The sequence below is a fragment of the Limanda limanda genome, chromosome 6 (genome assembly GCF_963576545.1).
Source record: "Limanda limanda chromosome 6, fLimLim1.1, whole genome shotgun sequence".
NCBI classification, from domain to species: domain Eukaryota; kingdom Metazoa; phylum Chordata; class Actinopteri; order Pleuronectiformes; family Pleuronectidae; genus Limanda; species Limanda limanda.
This window is the reverse complement of record NC_083641.1, coordinates 12,319,175-12,339,706: the sequence shown is the minus strand read 5'-3', so window position 1 is coordinate 12,339,706 and position 20,532 is coordinate 12,319,175. Positions and strand designations below refer to the sequence as shown.

Sequence of the window (20,532 nt, the reverse complement as noted above, 5' to 3'; positions counted from 1 at the left end):
CAGTGTGAGTCAAAATAAGAATTCATCTTTCTTTGACAGCTTTAGTCCTAGTTTCCCACAAGATTGAGGTTTTACATAATGTATAATATAACAAGCTATTCAATAACAACACATTGTTAACATTTTAGGCACCTGACTTCTTACAAAGGCAGCATTTAGTCAGTGTCACATTTTAGATGTCTACAAGTTTTTAATTACGCTATTAAGTTGTGATTTATTTCCAGATGATTAGTTTTCATTAACTGATTAGAGCAGGAAAAGTCAAGCTTCCTCCACTTGGATGTGGCAAAAAAAACCTTCTTATTACAGATACGAATATGTTAGCGTTCCTTATTCTTATTAAATAAGAAATTAGAAAATGTAATATCAATATTTTCCCATAGTATTTTTATCATTACATCATGAATCAGGTGGGAGTTGTAGCTTCTCAAAAGATTCAGAGAAAGGCAGCGTTGCATGAAAGCGTTCATAGACTGTCTGTACTGTTCACTTAAAAAGAGCAAGTGAAGAAGGTGTGGCGCACTGGAGGCGAGCCTGCAGCCGGAGCTGGCTCAGAGAAAACAAAAAGAGCAGGAGGAGATTCAAAAGCAACTGTAGGAGATCAGGAATTGACCGAAATGCATCGGCTATCATCAGCTTCTTAATGTATTTGCATTCATATTGGCCAAAATGACCTAAAACACTTACGAAAGGTGTTGCCTCTTGTGCTGGGACTGCAAACAGTGCACAGTGAAAGGAAGGTGGAGACTTGGTCCAGATATCTGGTGTCTGCATCTTAAGCCTCAAAATATCGGCTGTTAATTCTTTGTCAAACGATCGCCAGTGGGCTGCAACCACACAGTTACACATTATTACCACCTTAGACCACAGTGCACAGAACAGGCTGTGGTTAGTAATGAACATGAGAGAAAATTTGGAAGCATTTAGAGTCAGTATTATATCACTAATTGTTGTAGTATAGCATTGGTTTGTATTTTGCACTGTGTTACTGGTGCGTGTCTGCCTGCTGTCGGCTCCGGTCAGCAAGCTGCAACACAAGTCCTGATGCTTTCTGACATCTGGAAAGAAAACAAGATTTGAGATTTCCCCTGCAGTTGTGAAATGAAAAAATGTGGCCTTACCCAGCAGCCATATCAGTGTGTTGTTGCAGTAAACACACCATACTGTCCACTTCAGATTTTGAGCCGGTATGAACACACACACGCAGACACACACAGCATATGCACACACTCTGACAATTTATGCTTGTCCAAGTTCATTAGATTATCCGTCTTTTTTTGACGGTTGAGGCTCGAGCTCTGACAGGTGCTGCAGATGTGTGTGCATGTGTGTGTGTGTATGTGTGCCCTTTGACTCAGGTTTCAGTGTGACATCCCATTGGTTCTGCCACCTGTCATAACATCTGATCCTGTTTGCACATCGGACAAACTCAATGTCACATGCATTTACACACGTGCAAGAAAACACGTACAGACACATGTTCAAGCTTCTATCATTGTGAGGACGTTCATTGATTTTATTAATCCCTCAGGATCTAACACTAACCTCAACAATCACAACTACTTAACCCGACTTTAGACCTACTTCGGAACATAACAGCGGTTTGAATGTGTGTCAGAAAGTGGGGACTGGTCAAACATCCTCACTGTCCCAATGTCTAAAACTCAATCTGGTCCTCACAATGCGGCACATACAAGCACACACACACAATGTACCCTGACCTTAATCTACGTTTTTCTCTAATTGGACAAGATAACTTTCATAACTTTCACCTTTAGTCTGAAAATTAAACATAACCTGATAGACATCCAGACATACACTCATACACACACAAAAACATTCTAATCATACAATCACAAAACAGTAATATCACTAATACATACACATATTAGTACATACAAGCCAGAGACAAACAAGCAGGACACTCACACAAACACAGAAGATTCTGCAGTACATTCACACACAGCTACACAATCACACATCAGCAGCAGCATCCTAGACACAGACTGACAGACTGTTTTTTAATTGGCTTCCGTGGTGACTGAACAGACAGACGGACACACACGCACATCCATGCACACACACTCACACACAAGTGTATACTGAGAGGCGCACAGACACAAACACACACTCCCGTCACAGTGGGCTCTGCTGTGCCGGCCTTGGCTAGTGTTCCTGCTCTGAGACAGACACTGCTCTGTTTGTCTCGCCCTGCCAGCTGCGATCTGAGTGCATCGGTGTGTGCGTGCAACTGTCTGTATCAGTATGAAGCTGTTGATATGTGTGGGTGGAGGAAAGAAAACTCCAACGTGAGGAAGTTATTGATTAGGTTTATGCACCATGCGCCATATTTCCCTTTATCCCAACTGTGCGGATAAAAGGATGAAACCAAATACATCACACATTTCAGTTTGGCTTCACGATGGAACCAATGTCACACAAACACAGCAGCAGGAGCAGCACACGAGACCGTAGTAATTGTGCTTTACAGGGAGCATGTATTGACGGTGCATGAAGTGGAACAGAAAAGGTGTTAAGGTTAAGGCATTGTCAAGTGCCACTGACTTTGCGAACTCTTTTATCTTTATTTATCTGAGATTCACAACATACTCACCAGGCTTTAGTCGCAAAGGGAAACCTGAAAATGTATTTTTCTAATACCTACAGTATTGGCTAATACAAAAGTGTAGATATTATTATTCTCAATTTGTATTAGACATTGATTGTTTTGTAGCCTGGCATCTGACATTGGCACATTGTCAGTTTGACTATTGTATTGGCAAACTTTTCCAATCAAATAAAAGGGCAAAGAGAAAACGTTGCTTTTTAGTTTGAATAAAGAGAAAAGATCAACTGATTCTTTTCATTAATTTTGTCGCCACTGGTAAATAAATGGATTGTGACTACCGGCAAAATGAACATGCTCTTCATTCAAACATATCAATAATAGGTGACGACTTCAAACATCCCTCTGAGTTGCTTTCCATCTTTCTCTTCTTCTATTGTTTAACGCTGTCTCAACTTCCTGCAATTGGTCTGAAAGTGAAGCACTTTAGATACAAGACACAAATGCATATGAGTCAGACTGGTCCCAACAACCGATGAGGTCACTGCAGGCTCATCTCTACCTCTGCTTTTAATCACAATAATCACATTCACAAAGGCAAGGGAGCCACAGATTGGTGCGAATCTCCTACCTAGGACCCTAAAAACTTTAAAACGGCTATTAATTGATCATGCGTCCTGAATCTCCCTGGTTTGTTAAACTACATGCGTGTCATTGAACTGAACACCATATATATCTCCCTGTGTTTCTTCCAGGCTGTCAGTGTGGGGAAACATGTGAAAGGTTACCATTACATCGTAGCAAACCTGGTAAGAACCCTAAATGTCGTTGCTGTCAGCTGATATTTTGAGATGTGTTTGTGACTGTGCTTTAACATGAAATCCAACAGCAGTTGTTTGAATCTACAACAGGCTGATACATATTATAAATGTGAAGCTTTAAACCAGCTAGAATCCGCCATGATACAAAGTCAAGACCCTACTTACCCCTGCTGCAACATTGGATTTGTCCTAAAGCTGTAAATTGTTCTTAAGCTCTTAGCAGAAAAAGCAAACCATCTTGGCAAGCTCCATGTTTTTAATATTCCCACCAAATTGCAAATTTCCCTTTGACGTCAAGATTTGCATATTACCATTAGTCTCTCCTTGACAGGGCCTCAGCTGTAGGACACCATGAAACCATGTCAGTAGATGAAGTATTGCTACAACCTTAATCCCTGAAATCTGTTGAACAGCAGGTCGCTCAGGGACTGTGAAAAAAGGGGCCACTGCGCTCAGGCCAAGCTATGCAGGCTCTCGGAGCTTTTAGCAAATAGCATCCATCAACCCAGGATAGCCCTCACATGTCTTTACTCCCTGCCTGCCTCTGTCTCTGGCCATTTCCCAAATGGATCCCACTTCACGACTACTTCACTGTGAAGTGTTGCACTGCATGGAGTCACACTCACAGCTGTGCAAGTCACTCCGTATTAAGTAGGGTTATAAATAATCAGGTAAACTGTAACAATATGTGGAGTATGATAACGTCAGCAAAGGGGCACAAGCTCACACATTTCCACGCTCCACCTTCAGATGTTGAATGATTTTACGTTTTATTTTCTTTCTTTCTTTCTTTGTGTCTCTCTCTCTCTTTCCTTCTTTCTCAGGGTTTTAAGGACATATCCCTGGAGAGGTTCATGCATGGCGGGGCGAACGTGACTGGTTTCCAGCTGGTGGACTTTGGCAGGCCTATGGTCATTAAATTGATGCAGCGCTGGAACAAACTGGATCAGAGAGAGTACCCTGGATCTGACAGCCCACCTAAGGTGAGAACGCATCCTTGAATGTAACGATTGTCATTTGGAATAGCAGTGGTTGCAATATGGACACAATTTGAAAAGCACACACATACTCTCGTATTTGGTTTTGGTGACAGGTTTCTACTCTCTGTTCCATCTTCTTTTTTGTGTGCTTCTGTTTACCCTCTTTGACTCTGACCTTCTTCTCTGTGTCCGTATTTGTCCCTCACTCCTCCCTCAGCGCACCTCTACTGATCTGCAGCCAACCACAGTTGATTTGAGAATATATTACCTGAAAAATGCATCACAATGCAACTTTTTGTCCCTTGCTCTCTTGGCTCATGCCCACGTGCATGCAGATATTTTCAGGAGAAACACACCACATAGCAAACTAAAAATGAAAAGGTCATATTCCATCATTACAGGTGTGACATTTGTCACCCAGGGACCTGTGTTAATGGACCAATCATTATTGTCGGATTCACCTGATGAATTCTCATTAGCAGATGTCAATTGCCCCGTAACATTTACACAGCGCTCTGTCTGTTAAATGATGTAGCATTTTGAGAGTGGAAACCCAGTAGACACGTTTAGATACACAAACTCAAGGCAAACACAACTGTGAATGTTTACACCTTTCACAACAGTAAATATATTTGATAAACTGTATTCAAACATTCTTGCAACCCCACAAGGTTGAACTTTCCCTTGTGCTTTTTGCAAACAAGGAAACAGTGATGAATGATTTAACCCAATGACGGGAAACCAGATACCACCAGTGACAACAGCTGCCTCCAAACTGCTGTAGGCTAATTGGTGCTGTGTAAAAACTGAGCTCAGTTAGCCCTGGGCCATCTCATAGCCTCAGGCCAAGTAGAACTAATAATGTGCATTGTGAAAAGCACGGACTTGTCCCTTTTTGCATCGGAGACTGGATTTTGAGCTCTAGCTGCTTTTAGCCATCAATCAAAAACTCTTCAAGCAGTGATTCTAAACTGGTGTGCCTTGAAATGAGCCTGGAGAAATACTTTTGTGTAATGAAAATGATCAGTGACCTGGCAAAGTAATATTTGAACTTCATCAAATTTCAGTCTCAATGCCTGTGATCAGACAGATCTTCTCCAAATGACAGTGGGGGTTTTTTCAACTTTTTCCATTTCACTTTCTACACATTCCCTCTGGTTGTGCAAGTGGTTGATTTTTGTGTTAGCATACTTAATACATTATCGGGAATCTGTTGTCACTAATTGTCCATGTGAAAAGCATTTAATGGTTGCCAGACAACATTGCAAAGCTCATTTAATAAGTTAGAAATCCATGTCCAAATAGACCTTAAGCTACTGTCTTAATATTTAGTTTCAATTTCTCGCCTTATTTGTCATGAAATAATAAGGAAATAACTTTTTGGGTAGGTCATTACTTTGCCTCAGCTATGTTCCATGACACAGTGTATTGTCAGATTATTTATGCAGCACTGCAAATATCATGTCGAACATCACTTCATATAAAGCACTTGACCATCCCCCTCTTTTGACTTCCTTTCATGTTACACCGGCATCATCCTCTAATAGTGCAACTTTGAACTTTTGTATCCTCATGATGTGACTGAAAACTGCCTGATGAACCAAATTTGTATGCATTTTCCATACTTCTGTTTTACTTAATAATGGGGGAAACAGTGTCATATGAATAAGAAAAAGTCCAGATGGTCATAATGAAGAATTCCTACATGATTTGAAATAACAGAGGCCTAAAGACATGTAAACCGCACTGTGAGGCTTTTCTTAGGTACAGTGATGCTTTGAGCTAACATCCCCATGCTAACATGCTCAAAATGGCAGTGCTAACATGCTAACGTATAATTGATATAAGTGCAACTGAGGCTGTTGGGAAAGTAATTCGTTTTCCAGGTAAGGTTTTGGTCATAATTACATTTCAGGGTCAATTCAAACACTGATCTGATCATGATAATAGAAGAAAAGTCAGGAGAATATCTTCTCATGAAGAATCATCCTATAAAAGTGATCATACCCACAGTGTGAAGTATGAAAAGAGGAAATCTGTTAAGACTTGGTGTATTTGAGTTGAACTTGGAGATTTGAACTGATCCTAGAAATGTTTTAAAATTCAAGATGGTTTTCTATGGGTTCCAAAGTGTTCCTGTCTCACCCCTGACGGAAACAGAAAACTCTATGATGGTTGGCTCAGTATTCCTGTTGTTTTCTCCTCGATTTGAATTCTATAGTCATCATCTGTCAGTAGCTCGCCTAAAGGCTTCTTTAGTTTCAAAGGGGAGAGATGAAAGGAGGATGACATGGTTGCGCAGCCATCCAAAACACGCCTTGTGGGATATAAATCAAGGGATGTCAGTGAGAGAGGGAACTACCTGCAGAGGCATGGAGAGTATCCGCAGAGTTTCTCAGCCGACTTCCCTCTTTCTTTCCATTTTAATCTCGCCACTTGTTTCTGCGGCGATGTGAAGGCGGCCCGCTGTGTGTTTGACTGCCTCTGTCTGTGTGGTGCTGTGTGTGGGGTGGGTGGGGGTGTAGCTGCTGAGTGCGTGGTGGTGCTCCCCGCTGTGCCGTGTCTTCCCGATAATGAATTTGTCAAACAATCCGTCAGGTACAACACCACTTTCAAGGGTTTCATTAAGGAACAAGGACTGATGGTCTCTTAGCCTTTTCTTTTATTGATCCTCAGTTTGTCTGTCACATTTCAAATACTTAATTTTGTGTGATTTACTCAGAATCACTTCTGATGTTCATGGTCGTTCTGCGTCTCTTCCTCATTGTTGGTTTCTTTTATTTTTAGTCATTTTGCAGTTTCAAACAGAGGCACTGCCCATTGTCTGGCAGGCTTGTGCAGCCATTGTGGCAAATGATGTAGAGTGGGTTGTCCACTCGCCAGAGGGTTTGGTGTTAAATCAGCGTGTTTTGCCAATGTGTCCTTGGGCAAGACACTGAACTCCATGTTGCCCCTGACGGCTGTTCTGTCAGTGTGTGATTGATGTGTGATAGATAACTGCGTATCACTGCTTGTATGAATGTGTGTGCGAATGGGCGACTGTGCCTTGTAGAGTAAAGCTGGTAAAAGCTGCAAAAAATGGTGAACAACTCACATCGAATTAAAGTAGAAAACCTACTTATTTTTCAGCAATAGAAAGTGTATTTTATGTACATAGACATGAAATAAAACACTCAAGGCCGTTAATTGAATAATTGTGTAACAAAATCTATGCCATTTTCATTAAAGATCACAACTTTAATTGAATTTAATAAAAGTAATTCACTGTATTTTTATTTAATCTATTTTTTGGCACAACATTTAATAAAGAAAAACTGTATGTCAGGATAAGACCAAATGAAATCAGGTTTATAAATCCAGTAATGACTGCAAATGTTATCATCTGTGGTAACTTTCTGATGAAGTGTATTTGACCATTTTAATAGATGTCGGACTTTGCCCACAGACTGGATTTAAAAGCTATAACCTGTCTAAAAGTGAAACATTTACTGGGATGTTACATTTTCACAAGCTGCCTGCTCGACCTTCACCGGTGTTAACTGTGGAAGTCAAATAAAAGACAGAGCGGTGAGATGGATTAGGGCTCAGGTCAGCATGGCTAATGTGGAGTTAAGGTGGTATGAGAGCTGCTGCAGTAGTAGAACTGTTGTCCAAGATTAAACTGGTTCTCTCATCGCATCTTTATTAAACATTGTATCTAAACTGATGAAGACCTGTAGCTACCGTCATTGAGCAGATCATTTGAATGATTTTTTTTAAAATGACACTTACCACAAACACATCATACATATCTTCACAATGTCTTTTGGATTCAAAGACTGTTATAATGTTATTAATGTAATCATTTCTGATAGTGAAGTTTGGTTTTTATCAGTAAAGTCTGGAAAAATGCATAATTTTATATTTTATATATATACTACAAATAAACCAAAAGTTTATTTTCATGGTATAATTTGAACTTATATGTCGTAAACCTCAGCTCGGGATTTTTCCTAGGAAAAGTTTGGATCCCATTAAATTTTCACAGTACACTTTTTAATGCATCTCTAACATTTCAAATATTTTGCACAATCTGAGAACTACAAGTTTGAAGTGATTCATTTCTGATATACCATGGACTTGGATTTATTTGCCCGTCACCAATGTTTCAAAACTTGTCAAAATGGTATAATGTTCTCTTCCTTGTGTCTGTCTTCTCTTCTGTTCTTCAGTATACCTCGTCTCTAACGTACGATGGTGTTCTTGTGATGGCCGAGGCCTTCCGCACCCTGCGCCGTCAGAAAATTGATATTAGTCGCCGTGGCAATGCCGGGGACTGCCTGGCCAATCCAGCTGCTCCATGGAACCAAGGAATAGATATGGAGCGAGCTCTCAAACAGGTTGGCATGAGTGTGTTGTTTTAAAGTTTAGCATGGAAGGCTGAGAAATTACACACACACACACGCACACACACACACACACACACACACAGACACACACAAACACACAGTGCAGTAGAGTGGTTCTTGCTTTAGATTCCTTATGATTTTTTATCATCAATTTGAATTTAGGCTACATGATTTCCTTGACATCTTAACACCCACATGATGTTTGACCAGTGATGCGTTAGTAAGAATAACAGCAGGTAATAGGAACAGGTTGGAACAAACAGAGGCCTGACATATGAATGTAGGGAAATAAATATGACACAACATGTGAATGAAAGGTCAGAATATATTTAACACTGACCACTGTATCAAGCACATTTATATTGAGTTATTAAAGTTTCTATAATTTACTAAGGAGGTCAAATGTTCACACTGTCTTGATTTATCATGTTAGCATGCTAACATTTGCTAATTACTGTAGCAGAGGCCAATAGAAATGTCATCAGATTTTTTTGTATTAAGTTATTTAAACAAGAGTATGTGCATAATATATATTATATGTGACCTGATGATGGAACTTGATGAAAATGTGAAGTTTATGGAGCTCTCACACTACATGGATACTTGTGGGAACATTGCATTGACGTACAATCTTTTGGACTTGGACTTGTAACAATAACAATTATCAACTAGGGCTACGTTGTAGCACTTGCGGGCCCGAGCACCTGCACGTTGAAGTCTGTTGCGGTCGGGGGAGAGAGCGATCGATGACAAAGCGCACGTCTCCGCTTTGGATGCGTTTTCCTCTCTGTGGCAAGGATAAACGCTTCACTTCCTGTAGCCACCAGGGGGCGCTGTGATTTAAAGTCATGATTTCTGTGTAGATGTCATCAGGCCGGGACTCTAGTCTTACATGTCTAGTTTGGACTCAATTGGACAATAAACGCTTCACTTCCTGTAGCCACCAGGGGGCGCTGTGATTTAAAGTCATGATTTCTGTGTAAATGTCATCAGGCTGGGACTCTAGTCTTACATGTCTAGTTTGGACTCAATTGGACAATAAACGCTTCACTTCCTGTAACCACAAAGGGGCGCTGTGATTTAAAGTCATGATTTCTGTGTAGATGTCATCAGGCCGGGACTCTAGTCTTACATGTCTAGTTTGGACTCAATTGGACAATAAACGCTTCACTTCCTGTAGCCACCAGGGGGCGCTGTGATTTAAAGTCATGATTTCTGTGTAGATGTCATCAGGCTGGGACTCTAGTCTTACATGTCTAGTTTGGACTCAATTGGACAATAAACGCTTCACTTCCTGTAGCCACCAGGGGGCGCTGTGATTTAAAGTCATGATTTCTGTGTAGATGTCATCAGGCTGGGACTCTAGTCTTACATGTCTAGTTTGGACTCAATTGGACAATAAACGCTTCACTTCCTGTAGCCACCAGGGGGCGCTGTGATTTAAAGTCATGATTTCTGTGTAGATGTCATCAGGCTGGGACTCTAGTCTTACATGTCTAGTTTGGACTCAATTGCACAATAAACGCTTCACTTCCTGTAGCCACCAGGGGGCGCTGTGATTTAAAGTCATGATTTCTGTGTAGATGTCATCAGGCTGGGACTCTAGTCTTACATGTCTAGTTTGGACTTGATTGGACAATATATGTCAGAGATACAGAACCTCGTGTTTTGATGGCGTTTAATCAAACTTCAACGCCACGGTCACACGGCCTTGAAACCATATGAATATCTTCAGGGGGGGGGCTGTTGATACACACATGTAGTTTGAGTGAGATAGAACCATGAACACTGAAGTAACAACATTTCGTGTTTCACGGCGAGTTGAGGAACTTTGACGCCACGCCACGGTCACACGGTGTGACGAAAAAACAATCCCTAAATCATTTTTTATCTCCATCTTGTTGTGATGACTCATCTGAATTTAAAGTTTAACTGATGAAAGCCCTGGGACAAGTATGTCAAAGTAAAAATGGGGAATATGGTCAAAATGGCCACTGAATCCAAAATGGCGGGCTTCCTGTTTGGTCTAACATATCGATCCAAGAGACTTATTTGTTTGTTATGAAAAGACACATGCCATACTCAATTTTTGTACATGTCGGCCAATCGTAGTGCCGGGGCCGACCTTTAGGGGGCGCTAGTCAGTTTTTTGCCACGCCCATTTCTTAAAACCATATGAATATCTTCAGGGGGGGATGTTAACACACACATGTAGTTTGAGTGAGATGGAACCATGAACACGGAAGTTACAGCAATTTCGTGTTTCACGGCGAGCTGATGAACTTTGATGCCACGCCATTAATACTGTGTTTGACGAAAAGTCACAGTAATCTTATATCTTCATTATCAATGTCTTGAGACCCATTTGATAGAGTTTGACATGGTTGAGGTCAGTGGATGAGGAGAAATACATCCAAGTGTAAGACATGCAAAAAAAAAGACATTTCCTGTTGCCACCAGGGGGCGCTGTGATATTAAGTCATGATTTCAGTGCAGATGTCATCAGGCCGGGACCCTTGTCTTATGTGTGTAGTTTGGAATCGATTGGTCCAAATATGTCTGAGATACAGAACCTTGTATTTTGATGGCGTTTAATCAAACTTTGACGCCACGCCACGGTCACACGGTGTGACGAAAAGTCGATTTTTTTTTTAAGTCAACTTTTTTCTCCATCTTGTTGTGATGACACTGATCTGAATTTGAAGTTGATCTGATGAAAGCCCTGGGACAAGTACATTAGAGTAAAAAATCGCCAAAATGGACACTAAATCCAAAATGGCGGGCTTCCTGTTGCGTTTTTCATAATGCCCCTTGAGACTTTTTTTCAGGAATAGTCACGATACACCTCTTGCCCGATTTTGGTGAAAATCAGTTTTGTGGAAACCTAGGGGCTGGGTGGAAACCTAGTGGCTGGGTTCCAGGGGGTGCTGTTCAGCCATTTTGCCACGCCCATTTCAAATTACTCCAGAATACTAAAATATCCGCAGACCTTGAACTTCCTGCCAAATTTCATAACTTTTTGAGCATGTCTAAACCCTCAAAAAGCCCCCGAAAGGGAAATAAAAATAATAATAATAAAAATCCTTACAATTTCAATAGGGCCTCTCACCATTCGGTGCTCGGGCCCTAATAAGCACTGCAGCTACATTGCAAAGACCAAACCAAAATGAGACGGCCTAGTCTACGGAGGATTGTCTTTTGCGCCAACAGCTTGTCACAATGCAATGATGAGGGTAACATTTCATCATAGTCTCTTTTTGAAAAGAAGCTTGTCGCGAGCACGCAATGAATCGTGGGATAAGTTGGCCCGGGAAAATCCTCCCATTGGATCCTTCATTACTCAGGAATGGGAGGATGCTTTTCTTGGCTGAATTTGGAGGAGCCTTTGAAATTGGACAGACTTGTCGCGCCACTGTGACGCAATCTGTCTTCAAATGCAACCTCTGAAAGATGCAACCCCTGACCTGGGATACTAACTCTAAGTTTTTTCCCCTTGTGGAGGAGAGAATTTTTTTTTCTGACTAATGACTTTTATTATAAAGACTACTTCAGCTGACATTCTCACAGGACTATCCATATATATTCAAATCCTTGATTCTACTTCATTCATTGTGTATTTCTCTACTCCTTACTATGACTGTTCTTATAAATCCAGGTGCGCATTCAGGGCCTGACAGGGAACATTCAGTTCGATCACTATGGCCGGAGGGTGAACTACACCATGGACGTGTTTGAATTAAAGAGCAACGGACCACGCAAGGTGAGCACTCCGCATGGATGAGAATCAATATAAAAATGATCCTTTGAATTTGTGAGTCTAACGCCATCAAAAAACATACGACCGTAAGCCTATTTAAGACAATTTTGTGATTTCTCAGCAGGAAAATTACTTTTAACCTCCGCTGACAGAACATACTCGAGACTGACTGTTACTGTGAAAGGTTTTTTAAATGGATGCATTTACTGCCCAATTATCTCCATAATTTCGAACAGATAGCTGTGTTAGTGACGTATAAATATCTTTCAGTAACAAAGATTGAGCCGTCGCAGCTTATATTTTAGTAGCTCTTTGGAGAAGCTAACAGACAGACTGGTGCAACATAAAACACTGAGGTGACATCAATAAGAAAAGTTTCAACATCATCCCTCTTAATAATTGGAAAAAGTATGGTGCTAAATCTCTAGTTTAAAGTGCTCATAATTTGTCTCTACTGGAAAAAAGCATACATGTAGCACCTATAATGAAGATATAACATAACGTTCCAGCTTCTCAAGTGTTCCTTTGACAGCACTGTGCGCTTATTGAAAGTTCTTGGCTCACAATCAATATCACTCAATATCCTCTACAGTTCCAATGGGAAATTTCTGGAGTGAGCGAGTTCTGTTGACTCTTTTTTAATGTTTCTATTTCTTTCTTTCCATCTGACTTTCTTATATCTCTTTTATCAGCTTTTTATCCTCTTGATCTTGATTTATTGTCAGCCAACACAGTTCCAGGGCCATGTGAAGATGATCACATCTATGAGATTTAAAGAATAATGATGTAATATTAATAGAATAACGTCCTAATTGAGAAGAAAGTCGTGATGTAGCAAGAAATCAGTTCTAGTTGAACAAGAAAAATAATTATATTCGAGAATAGAGACTAAATTTGTATTTAATTAGAAAAAACTCAAGGAATTACAGGAACATTTTCTCAGATGTAACCAGAAAGGAGGATGTTACGATTTAATTATTTAAATATTCTGATTTATTCCTGTAAATTTACAACTTTTTTCTCATGATGCCACAACTTTATTCTTGTTAAATTATGACGTTTTTCTTAAAATGGTCTGAATACTCTGTTGTACTGTACTTGTAAATTATATTTTCCTCTTATCACTCTTATTAACACGCTTCCGCTCCCTTTTCCCCTCTTGTTTCTCTCAGATCGGCTACTGGAACGACATAGACAAACTTGTGTTGGTCCAGAGTGAAAACACCTTGTCCAATGACAGCTCAGCGATGGTGAACCGCACCCTGGTCGTTTCCACAATCATGGTAAAGTACCTTCTGACTGCTTTGATCTCTGTTTGGTTGTTACTGTTAAAGAGACGTTTCACCCAAATCTCTGTTTCTCCAATTAATTCCAATAAATCACGCTGATGAAAATCTAGGGTTAATTTGCCTCGATGGCCTCACAAGATATATTCAGTGTCAGAAATCATAGGAGCGTAAAAAAGCGAGTCGGAATTTGAAAAATCAGGTTGGTACTTGATGAGCTGTACAAGATGAAGGGAGCTCTCAGAGCCCACCCAGGAGGGAGTGGCACTTATCCAGCTGGAAGATTGCACTAATGCCTCATTAGAAGGCAAAACTAAAACTGACCTCAGATCACCATTTAGAAGTGACCTCAGTCCAGTCCCCTCTAATGGCTTCCCCATAGACACCGGTCTGCGGCCCAGTAATTATTCCTCCTTCCTCAAACAAGGATACAAGAAGGCTAATCGCTGGATTTGTGCACATCCTCTGCTTACATTTGATTTCACTTCACCCATCTGCAGCCTTTTTTATGGTGGCCATCCCCTTCCTGTAAATGTAATCAGTCTAATTCAATTGGGCATGCAAAGTGATGCAAGTGAAAGCAACTCAAAAGACTAATTTGAGCCCAGAGATAAAAAACAAGCCGATGCTTGAGCTTCAGCAGCTCAGCATTTTTTGTTTCGAGGCACATTGATTCATCCAGCAAACACATAAGTACGAACAAAATATCTACTTGTGCTCCCTTCGGTGACCAGGCATGAACAAATATCTGAAAGATTGTTCAAAGACTTTGCTGAGTTCATAAATCAATAGACTTGATTGCCCCTAGTGGCTAGACATGGTCAGGTCAGCACAGGGAGGAAGCATCGAGCCAGACCCAAGACGAGCAAATACAAACACAGTCAAATTTATTATTTGTGGCAAAACCTCTTTTGAATAGATGCACATTGAGTCAATATACAATACCTTTTAGAACACACGTATTTGTGGCTATTTGATTTGTGTCATATTAATTTTGTGTCGTTGCAAAAGCTGAGTGTACGAAACAATCTGACTACGCTGTTGAAATATTTTGAAGTTTGTTCCCTCCCTGTTGCTCCCCTCCCATGTTCGTCCGTCTGTCATCTAACTTTTTTCCAACGCCGCTATGCTGTCTCTCTCTCTTTGTCTCTCTCTCCCCCTCTCACCATGTCTTGCTGTCTGTCTTTAATTCCACCAATCTCTTCAATCCCCCGCCCGCCCATCCCCCTGTTTCCCCCTCCACCTGCACATGTCTCTGTGGATGGTGACCTCAGCAGGCCTTGGCTAATGTTAGCTCAGCCGCCTCCTCCTCTTTGCAGCCTCTGATGATGAGGAAGCCTCTGCTGCGACACTGACGCCGGAGTCTGCAGACAGAGCAGAGCAACAGACTGAAACGCAGACTCACCTGAGTCGTAAACCCTCGGGAAAGACAGAGGACAGACAGTGATAGGCTGAGTGTCTCTAAAGCGCAGAACAAGGACACTCTGTGCTCTGTGTAACTGCCTTTTATTTTTTGTCTTGATGTATATTTTATTTGAAAAGATTATTTAAATAATTTCTCTGTTCAGAAGTGGTTTGCCATGTATTAAAACAGAATGACAGTGGCACTGGGATGCCTTCCTCTCTGCGCTCATGTCTTCAGCTCATAACTAAAGCACAGCTGGACGAGAGCTCTGCGAGGGATGCTGTGGCAAAATCACCGGACCACTGGACGTCCCTGTTCATTCTTATTTTACTCTTTCTGAGGACACCGCAATCACCACAATATTCTCTGTTACTCTTCAGAACACCTTCAGGAGAAATGACCTCACCAACATTTATTTTGTGTCTTCTGGTCAGTCCTGCAGCCCTCACTTTACTGCTCTCCCTCCATCTTTATCTTCCTGCTCCGTCACCCTGTAAATTGACTCCATCATGTCTACTCAGTCACCTTTTCTCTACACTGTGTTTCAGCTTCTCTGAGAGGTTTTCTAAACGCAAGCATCTGGATGGAAGGATATAATTGAAGAAGTTGTTTTATTTTCAGTTATTAAACTTTAGTGCCATCACTCTAAAACATAATTACAGCCTGCATCAGGAAGATTTGAGTTTTGACATTAAAATGACACAATTTAACACTGACATTGTCATTTTATTTTATAAACATTAAAGGGACTCTTACCTTTGTTGCATTTGAGAATTACAGCACATTCGAATCATCCCGCCTTCCTCCAATGCCCCACCCCCTCGTTCCAATCCGCGGTGTTTTTTCTTTTGTTTTTCCCCCTGGGAGCGGCTGTTTCAGTACGCCGTGGACCACTTTGGTCTGCCACCGTCAGTCGCTACGGTCGATACGGTCGCTACTCGCTACTGTCTGCCGTGGAATCAAAACAAACCCTATAGTTGAGGACGCGCCTTGATGACGAGGGCCCGAATGCACCAGAAGAAGCAGACGGGCTTCCTGTCTGTTTCCATGCAGCAAACAGACAGGTCTGTCGGCCAATAAGGTCCTTCGGTCCGAAGAATTTTATTGGTTGAAGTTTTCACTAAATATTACGAGAGTGAAATAATTGTTTGCTTTAACTCCTGGTGGGTCTGTCTTGCATTTTAGAGTGTCATTACCTTATTAATACCAATTTAACCTTATCCACAAAAAGTGTAAAAATGCAACAAAGGTAAGAGTCCCTTTAAAGGTATGAAAGTAAAGTTATGTTTCAAAACCCTCCTGAAATACACATTGATGTGACAGTTTCAGTTTCAAATGTAGGTCGTTCATGCAGGCAGGCTCTTAAGCCTTCATTCAATAAGTCATCTACACATGTACAACACATTACACACACATGCACACTCACACAAGTGAAGCCAGTGTGAGCAAAGTGCATTGACATGAATTGGTTGTTAAGCCCTTGGACATTCACATTTACTAACGTGCACTTGCTGGTCTTGTTAACGCTCAACAAACCCCCCCCGAGGATTTCACGATCTTATGTTTATTTTTCTCTGGTCTTAGTTTGCTGTCTCTTAAAAATTCTCCCTTATTATTGTGTTTAATTGGCTTAGGGAATATTTTAATTAAACCTATAGGCCTTAGTTCAATCAGTTGGATTAGACTTTAAACTTGCCCCCCTGGTGTATTTATAAACGAGAGGTAAATGTTTATCCCCCTCAAAGCTCTCCATGAGGATCAGGACAAAAGGTTCAGATGTGATACAAGAATGGGAGAGTTTAGCCGATCCAGATCTGGTATGAACATCCGTCCTGAGAGATCCATCAAAGTGATCAGCTTAGTCGACACTTCTTCACAATGATCGTGAACTACAGGCCTGACATATGAATGTAGGAACAAAGATATGACACAAAATGTGAATGAAAGATCAGAATATAATTAACAGTGTATCAAGTGTGAATTACTGTAAAATAAAAAACCTAATAAAATATGAAGAGCAATGAAATCGTAATGATAAAACTGTTAGTGCACATTAAAAAGAAAGAGGCCACATGTTTCCACCAGAGCACCTTCAAATGTGAGTGTCTGACTGACACTTCAACTTCCTGTGGCCAAAAACGGATTAGCTGTACATACTTCAGATTGTAAAATTGTATGAATATTATTGTCCAAATTGAGTTTACAAAATATTGCACAATCTCTTTTTTAGTGTTACTAATATTTTTCTTTCATATTATCATATCATTTTGATTTATGCTTGCACAAAACCGACCACAGTAAAATCCTTGTATGTGTTTACGTATTTGGTAAAAAACTCTGATTTTGATTCAGATTTTGATTCTGAGGGATCGGCCCTCAGGATCCATTTGGGTGTGTTCAGACCTGTACTTAGCCCTGACCACTTCAGGACACATGTTAATATGTGAACAGGGTCAAAATGTACAATTCTTCTGGAAATGTTGGCTTTGATATTTATCAAATCCAACTTGAATTGTGACTAACACAAATTATTGTAGATGCTGGTTTACTGGTTGATCGATTGAAAGGGTGCTGACTCTGTCAAATCATTGGTTAAACTGGAATCCAGGCATTTTTTTGGTCCGCTGATTCGTTACCTGGTTGGCTGACTTGCTCAGCTGCTAACTGGCCTGTTATGGCTTTGTGTGTGTGTAGCTGGGTGTAGTGGCAGGTTGACTCAGTGACTAGCAGACTGTGCAGTGAACTGCCTGACTGACTTGTTGTCTGACTGACCTTCATGGCTGAGTAGGCCACACGTGTGACTGAAAACAATGATGTACTGTAATTTGCAGTAATTAGTGAAAGAATGAAGTGATTGACCGACTAAAACATGGCCGTGACTAACCGACTGCCTGGCGGGCCTCTCCGGCCATTTCGAAGAATGCTCGCAGGCTGATTGAACATCTCGGTGGCTGAGGAACTCGTCCTGTGAAGGTCTGGCTTTTTAAACGCTAGACTGATTGAGTGATGGCAGCCTGAATCAATGACTGGACAGTGAGGTGACTGCCCAGTTGGAAGCCTGTCCTTTTTTCACTGGCTCACTTATTGGCTGACATAGCAAGTCCTGTCTGCCTCTTTGGCTCCAGTGTGAAGTGTTTCATGTCTTATCAGCTCCAACCATTTGCTTCTACAAAGCTGTTCCCCCCCTTCCACCCACCCATTTCCCCTCCTTTCAGCCCCTCTCTCTCCCTTTCTCTCCATTTTAAGTTCTCTCCTTCCCTTTATATCTCCTTCTCACCCCTCCTTTTTTACTGTTCCTATCTACTATTCAGCCTGGAGCTATCTCTGTCAGCATTCTGATCTGCTCCTTCAGTGTTCTTCTATAGTTTCACGCTGCCAAACCGTAATGCATCCCTCTCGCCAGTTGATTTTCCACCATTTTTCTTTACCTTTTCTTCCCTTTCTTTTCCTGTCAACTACCTGATCTTTGCTCCTATTTTCTCTCCCCTTTTCACCTTCCATTTTTCTGCAATGCCCAGACTCATGATTCATGATTCTCATGTTTTCTTTAACAGCAGTAACAGCAGGCACTATCATCCAGTGCACACACACACACATACGCACACAAGCACTATATTGGCAGTATTACCAGCACACTGAGACAAAAGCGTCTGGGGCAAACTGATAACACACCTTAAGGAGTTCTAAAGGAAAACCGGGCCACTGTTGGCTGAGTTCCCATTGGTATGTGTGTGTTTGTGTGTGTGTGTGTGTGTGTTTATTTGCTTACATAATACTAAATTAACTCAACAAAGCAGGCGGCTCTGATTTCAAACACTTGACCTTATAAGACGATAAACCAGAGGGTAATTTAAGGGAGGAGGAGTTGGCTAAATTGTCCTTGTTAACAGAAATTAAGGAAATTATTCCCCGTGAGAATTAGTGCTTTAAGATGAAAAATTCAGTAAAAAAAAAAGCACTTACAACTTTCAATGGCATAGTCCCTGATATGACAACCTCCCACTGTAGGATCCAGTCAAGTAGTGTGTAGAATGTGTGGAGGTAAATAATCAATACACAACAGCTGCTTGTGCTTCTGAACCGGAGCTTAACAAAATGTCATCATCGGGGTTCATGAGTGATCATCTAAAGGAATCATTCAACAGCTTACTTATTCACATTCTTGCCAAGGGTTTAATGAGCAGATCAATACCAATGTCACATCTGCCTATTTAGTAAGAAGCCATCAGTTGGTTAGCCTAGCTCTGCCAGAAGACTGGAAGCAGGCTGGCTCCGACCAAATGCAAACAACAATCGTTTATTTTATATGTATTATTGTATAAGCTGAAATATACAGCAAACCTATCTTATTGTAGAGAAGGGATATCATGCAGACTTATTGCACAACCTCACAACGGTGAAAAGATGCTCCATACAAAAGTTTTTGATTAATCTTCATCTATGAAACCAATCAGAGAAACGCCCAAATCAGAGAAGTGGGAGCTCAGGGCTGGCAGTAAATATGTGAACACACTTTCGGTCAATACTGCTCTCGTATAAGAAAGGAGCAAAGACTTTAGATGTTTCTCTGTGAAGACTGACTCATGCTGCCTTTATGTACAAAAAGGGATGTGTCCTTTTCAATCGATGTGATTGTAACTACCATGCCTCTATGAGTCCTTTACGTTGGCATGGTTGTTGAGCAATACATCCAGTAGAGGGCAGTGCAGAGTTTCTGACATCAACAAACATCGCGACAGTAAAGGAGGTTGTGATTAATGTACCTCTGAAAAAAAAAAAGGTAAAAGCTCTCCAACTTACCCGCAAAGTGTCCCTTCTGAACATTCAGCCATTGTGGACATTTCTTCCCTGTGTCCTGCGATCGTCTTGCTTGAACTGTTGGATACACTGCCCCCCAATGATTTCCAGTGGTACTGTTCCATTTTGTCCGTCTGTATGGACACAGAGCGCCGTGTGTTTGCGAATACGTATCTAACATTGAGCATAAATGACCCCTTAGTCTCACGGTGACAGGACTCCAGTCTTTGAGTGATAAACTAAGATAAACATCTCAGAGACAAATCTCAGAGAAGTATTGATCTTCTAATTTACCAATCACACAGAACTCATTATCATGCACCCTACATTATGTATTGTGTATTTTAAAGGGTGAGAATTTTTGAATTTATTTACAGTGAATGAGATGATTGAATAGTGCTGATCTTCTCTATCAATCTTGATAACAATGTCTGTCTGTACAAAGTTGGATTAAAGTCTCTGTTTAAAATGGCACCAGATTCTGGAATTTCTATTTCACTGGATCCCAAACCCACCTGCACTGTACCGCAGC

At 41.0% G+C, this 20,532-nt stretch overlaps 1 protein-coding gene across 2 annotated transcripts in view; it reads left to right on the top strand.

Annotated features, from left to right (window-relative positions):
* Nucleotides 1-20,532, top strand: part of gria4a (glutamate receptor, ionotropic, AMPA 4a) — a 109,955-nt gene that overhangs the window by 47,768 nt on the left and 41,655 nt on the right. For both annotated transcript variants that reach the window (XM_061073764.1, XM_061073763.1), the window contains exons 6-10: nt 3,322-3,375; nt 4,212-4,370; nt 8,579-8,746; nt 12,411-12,515; nt 13,685-13,795. In XM_061073764.1, coding sequence (XP_060929747.1) covers nt 3,322-3,375; nt 4,212-4,370; nt 8,579-8,746; nt 12,411-12,515; nt 13,685-13,795 — 597 coding nt within the window. The remainder of the gene's footprint in view (nt 1-3,321; nt 3,376-4,211; nt 4,371-8,578; nt 8,747-12,410; nt 12,516-13,684; nt 13,796-20,532) is intronic.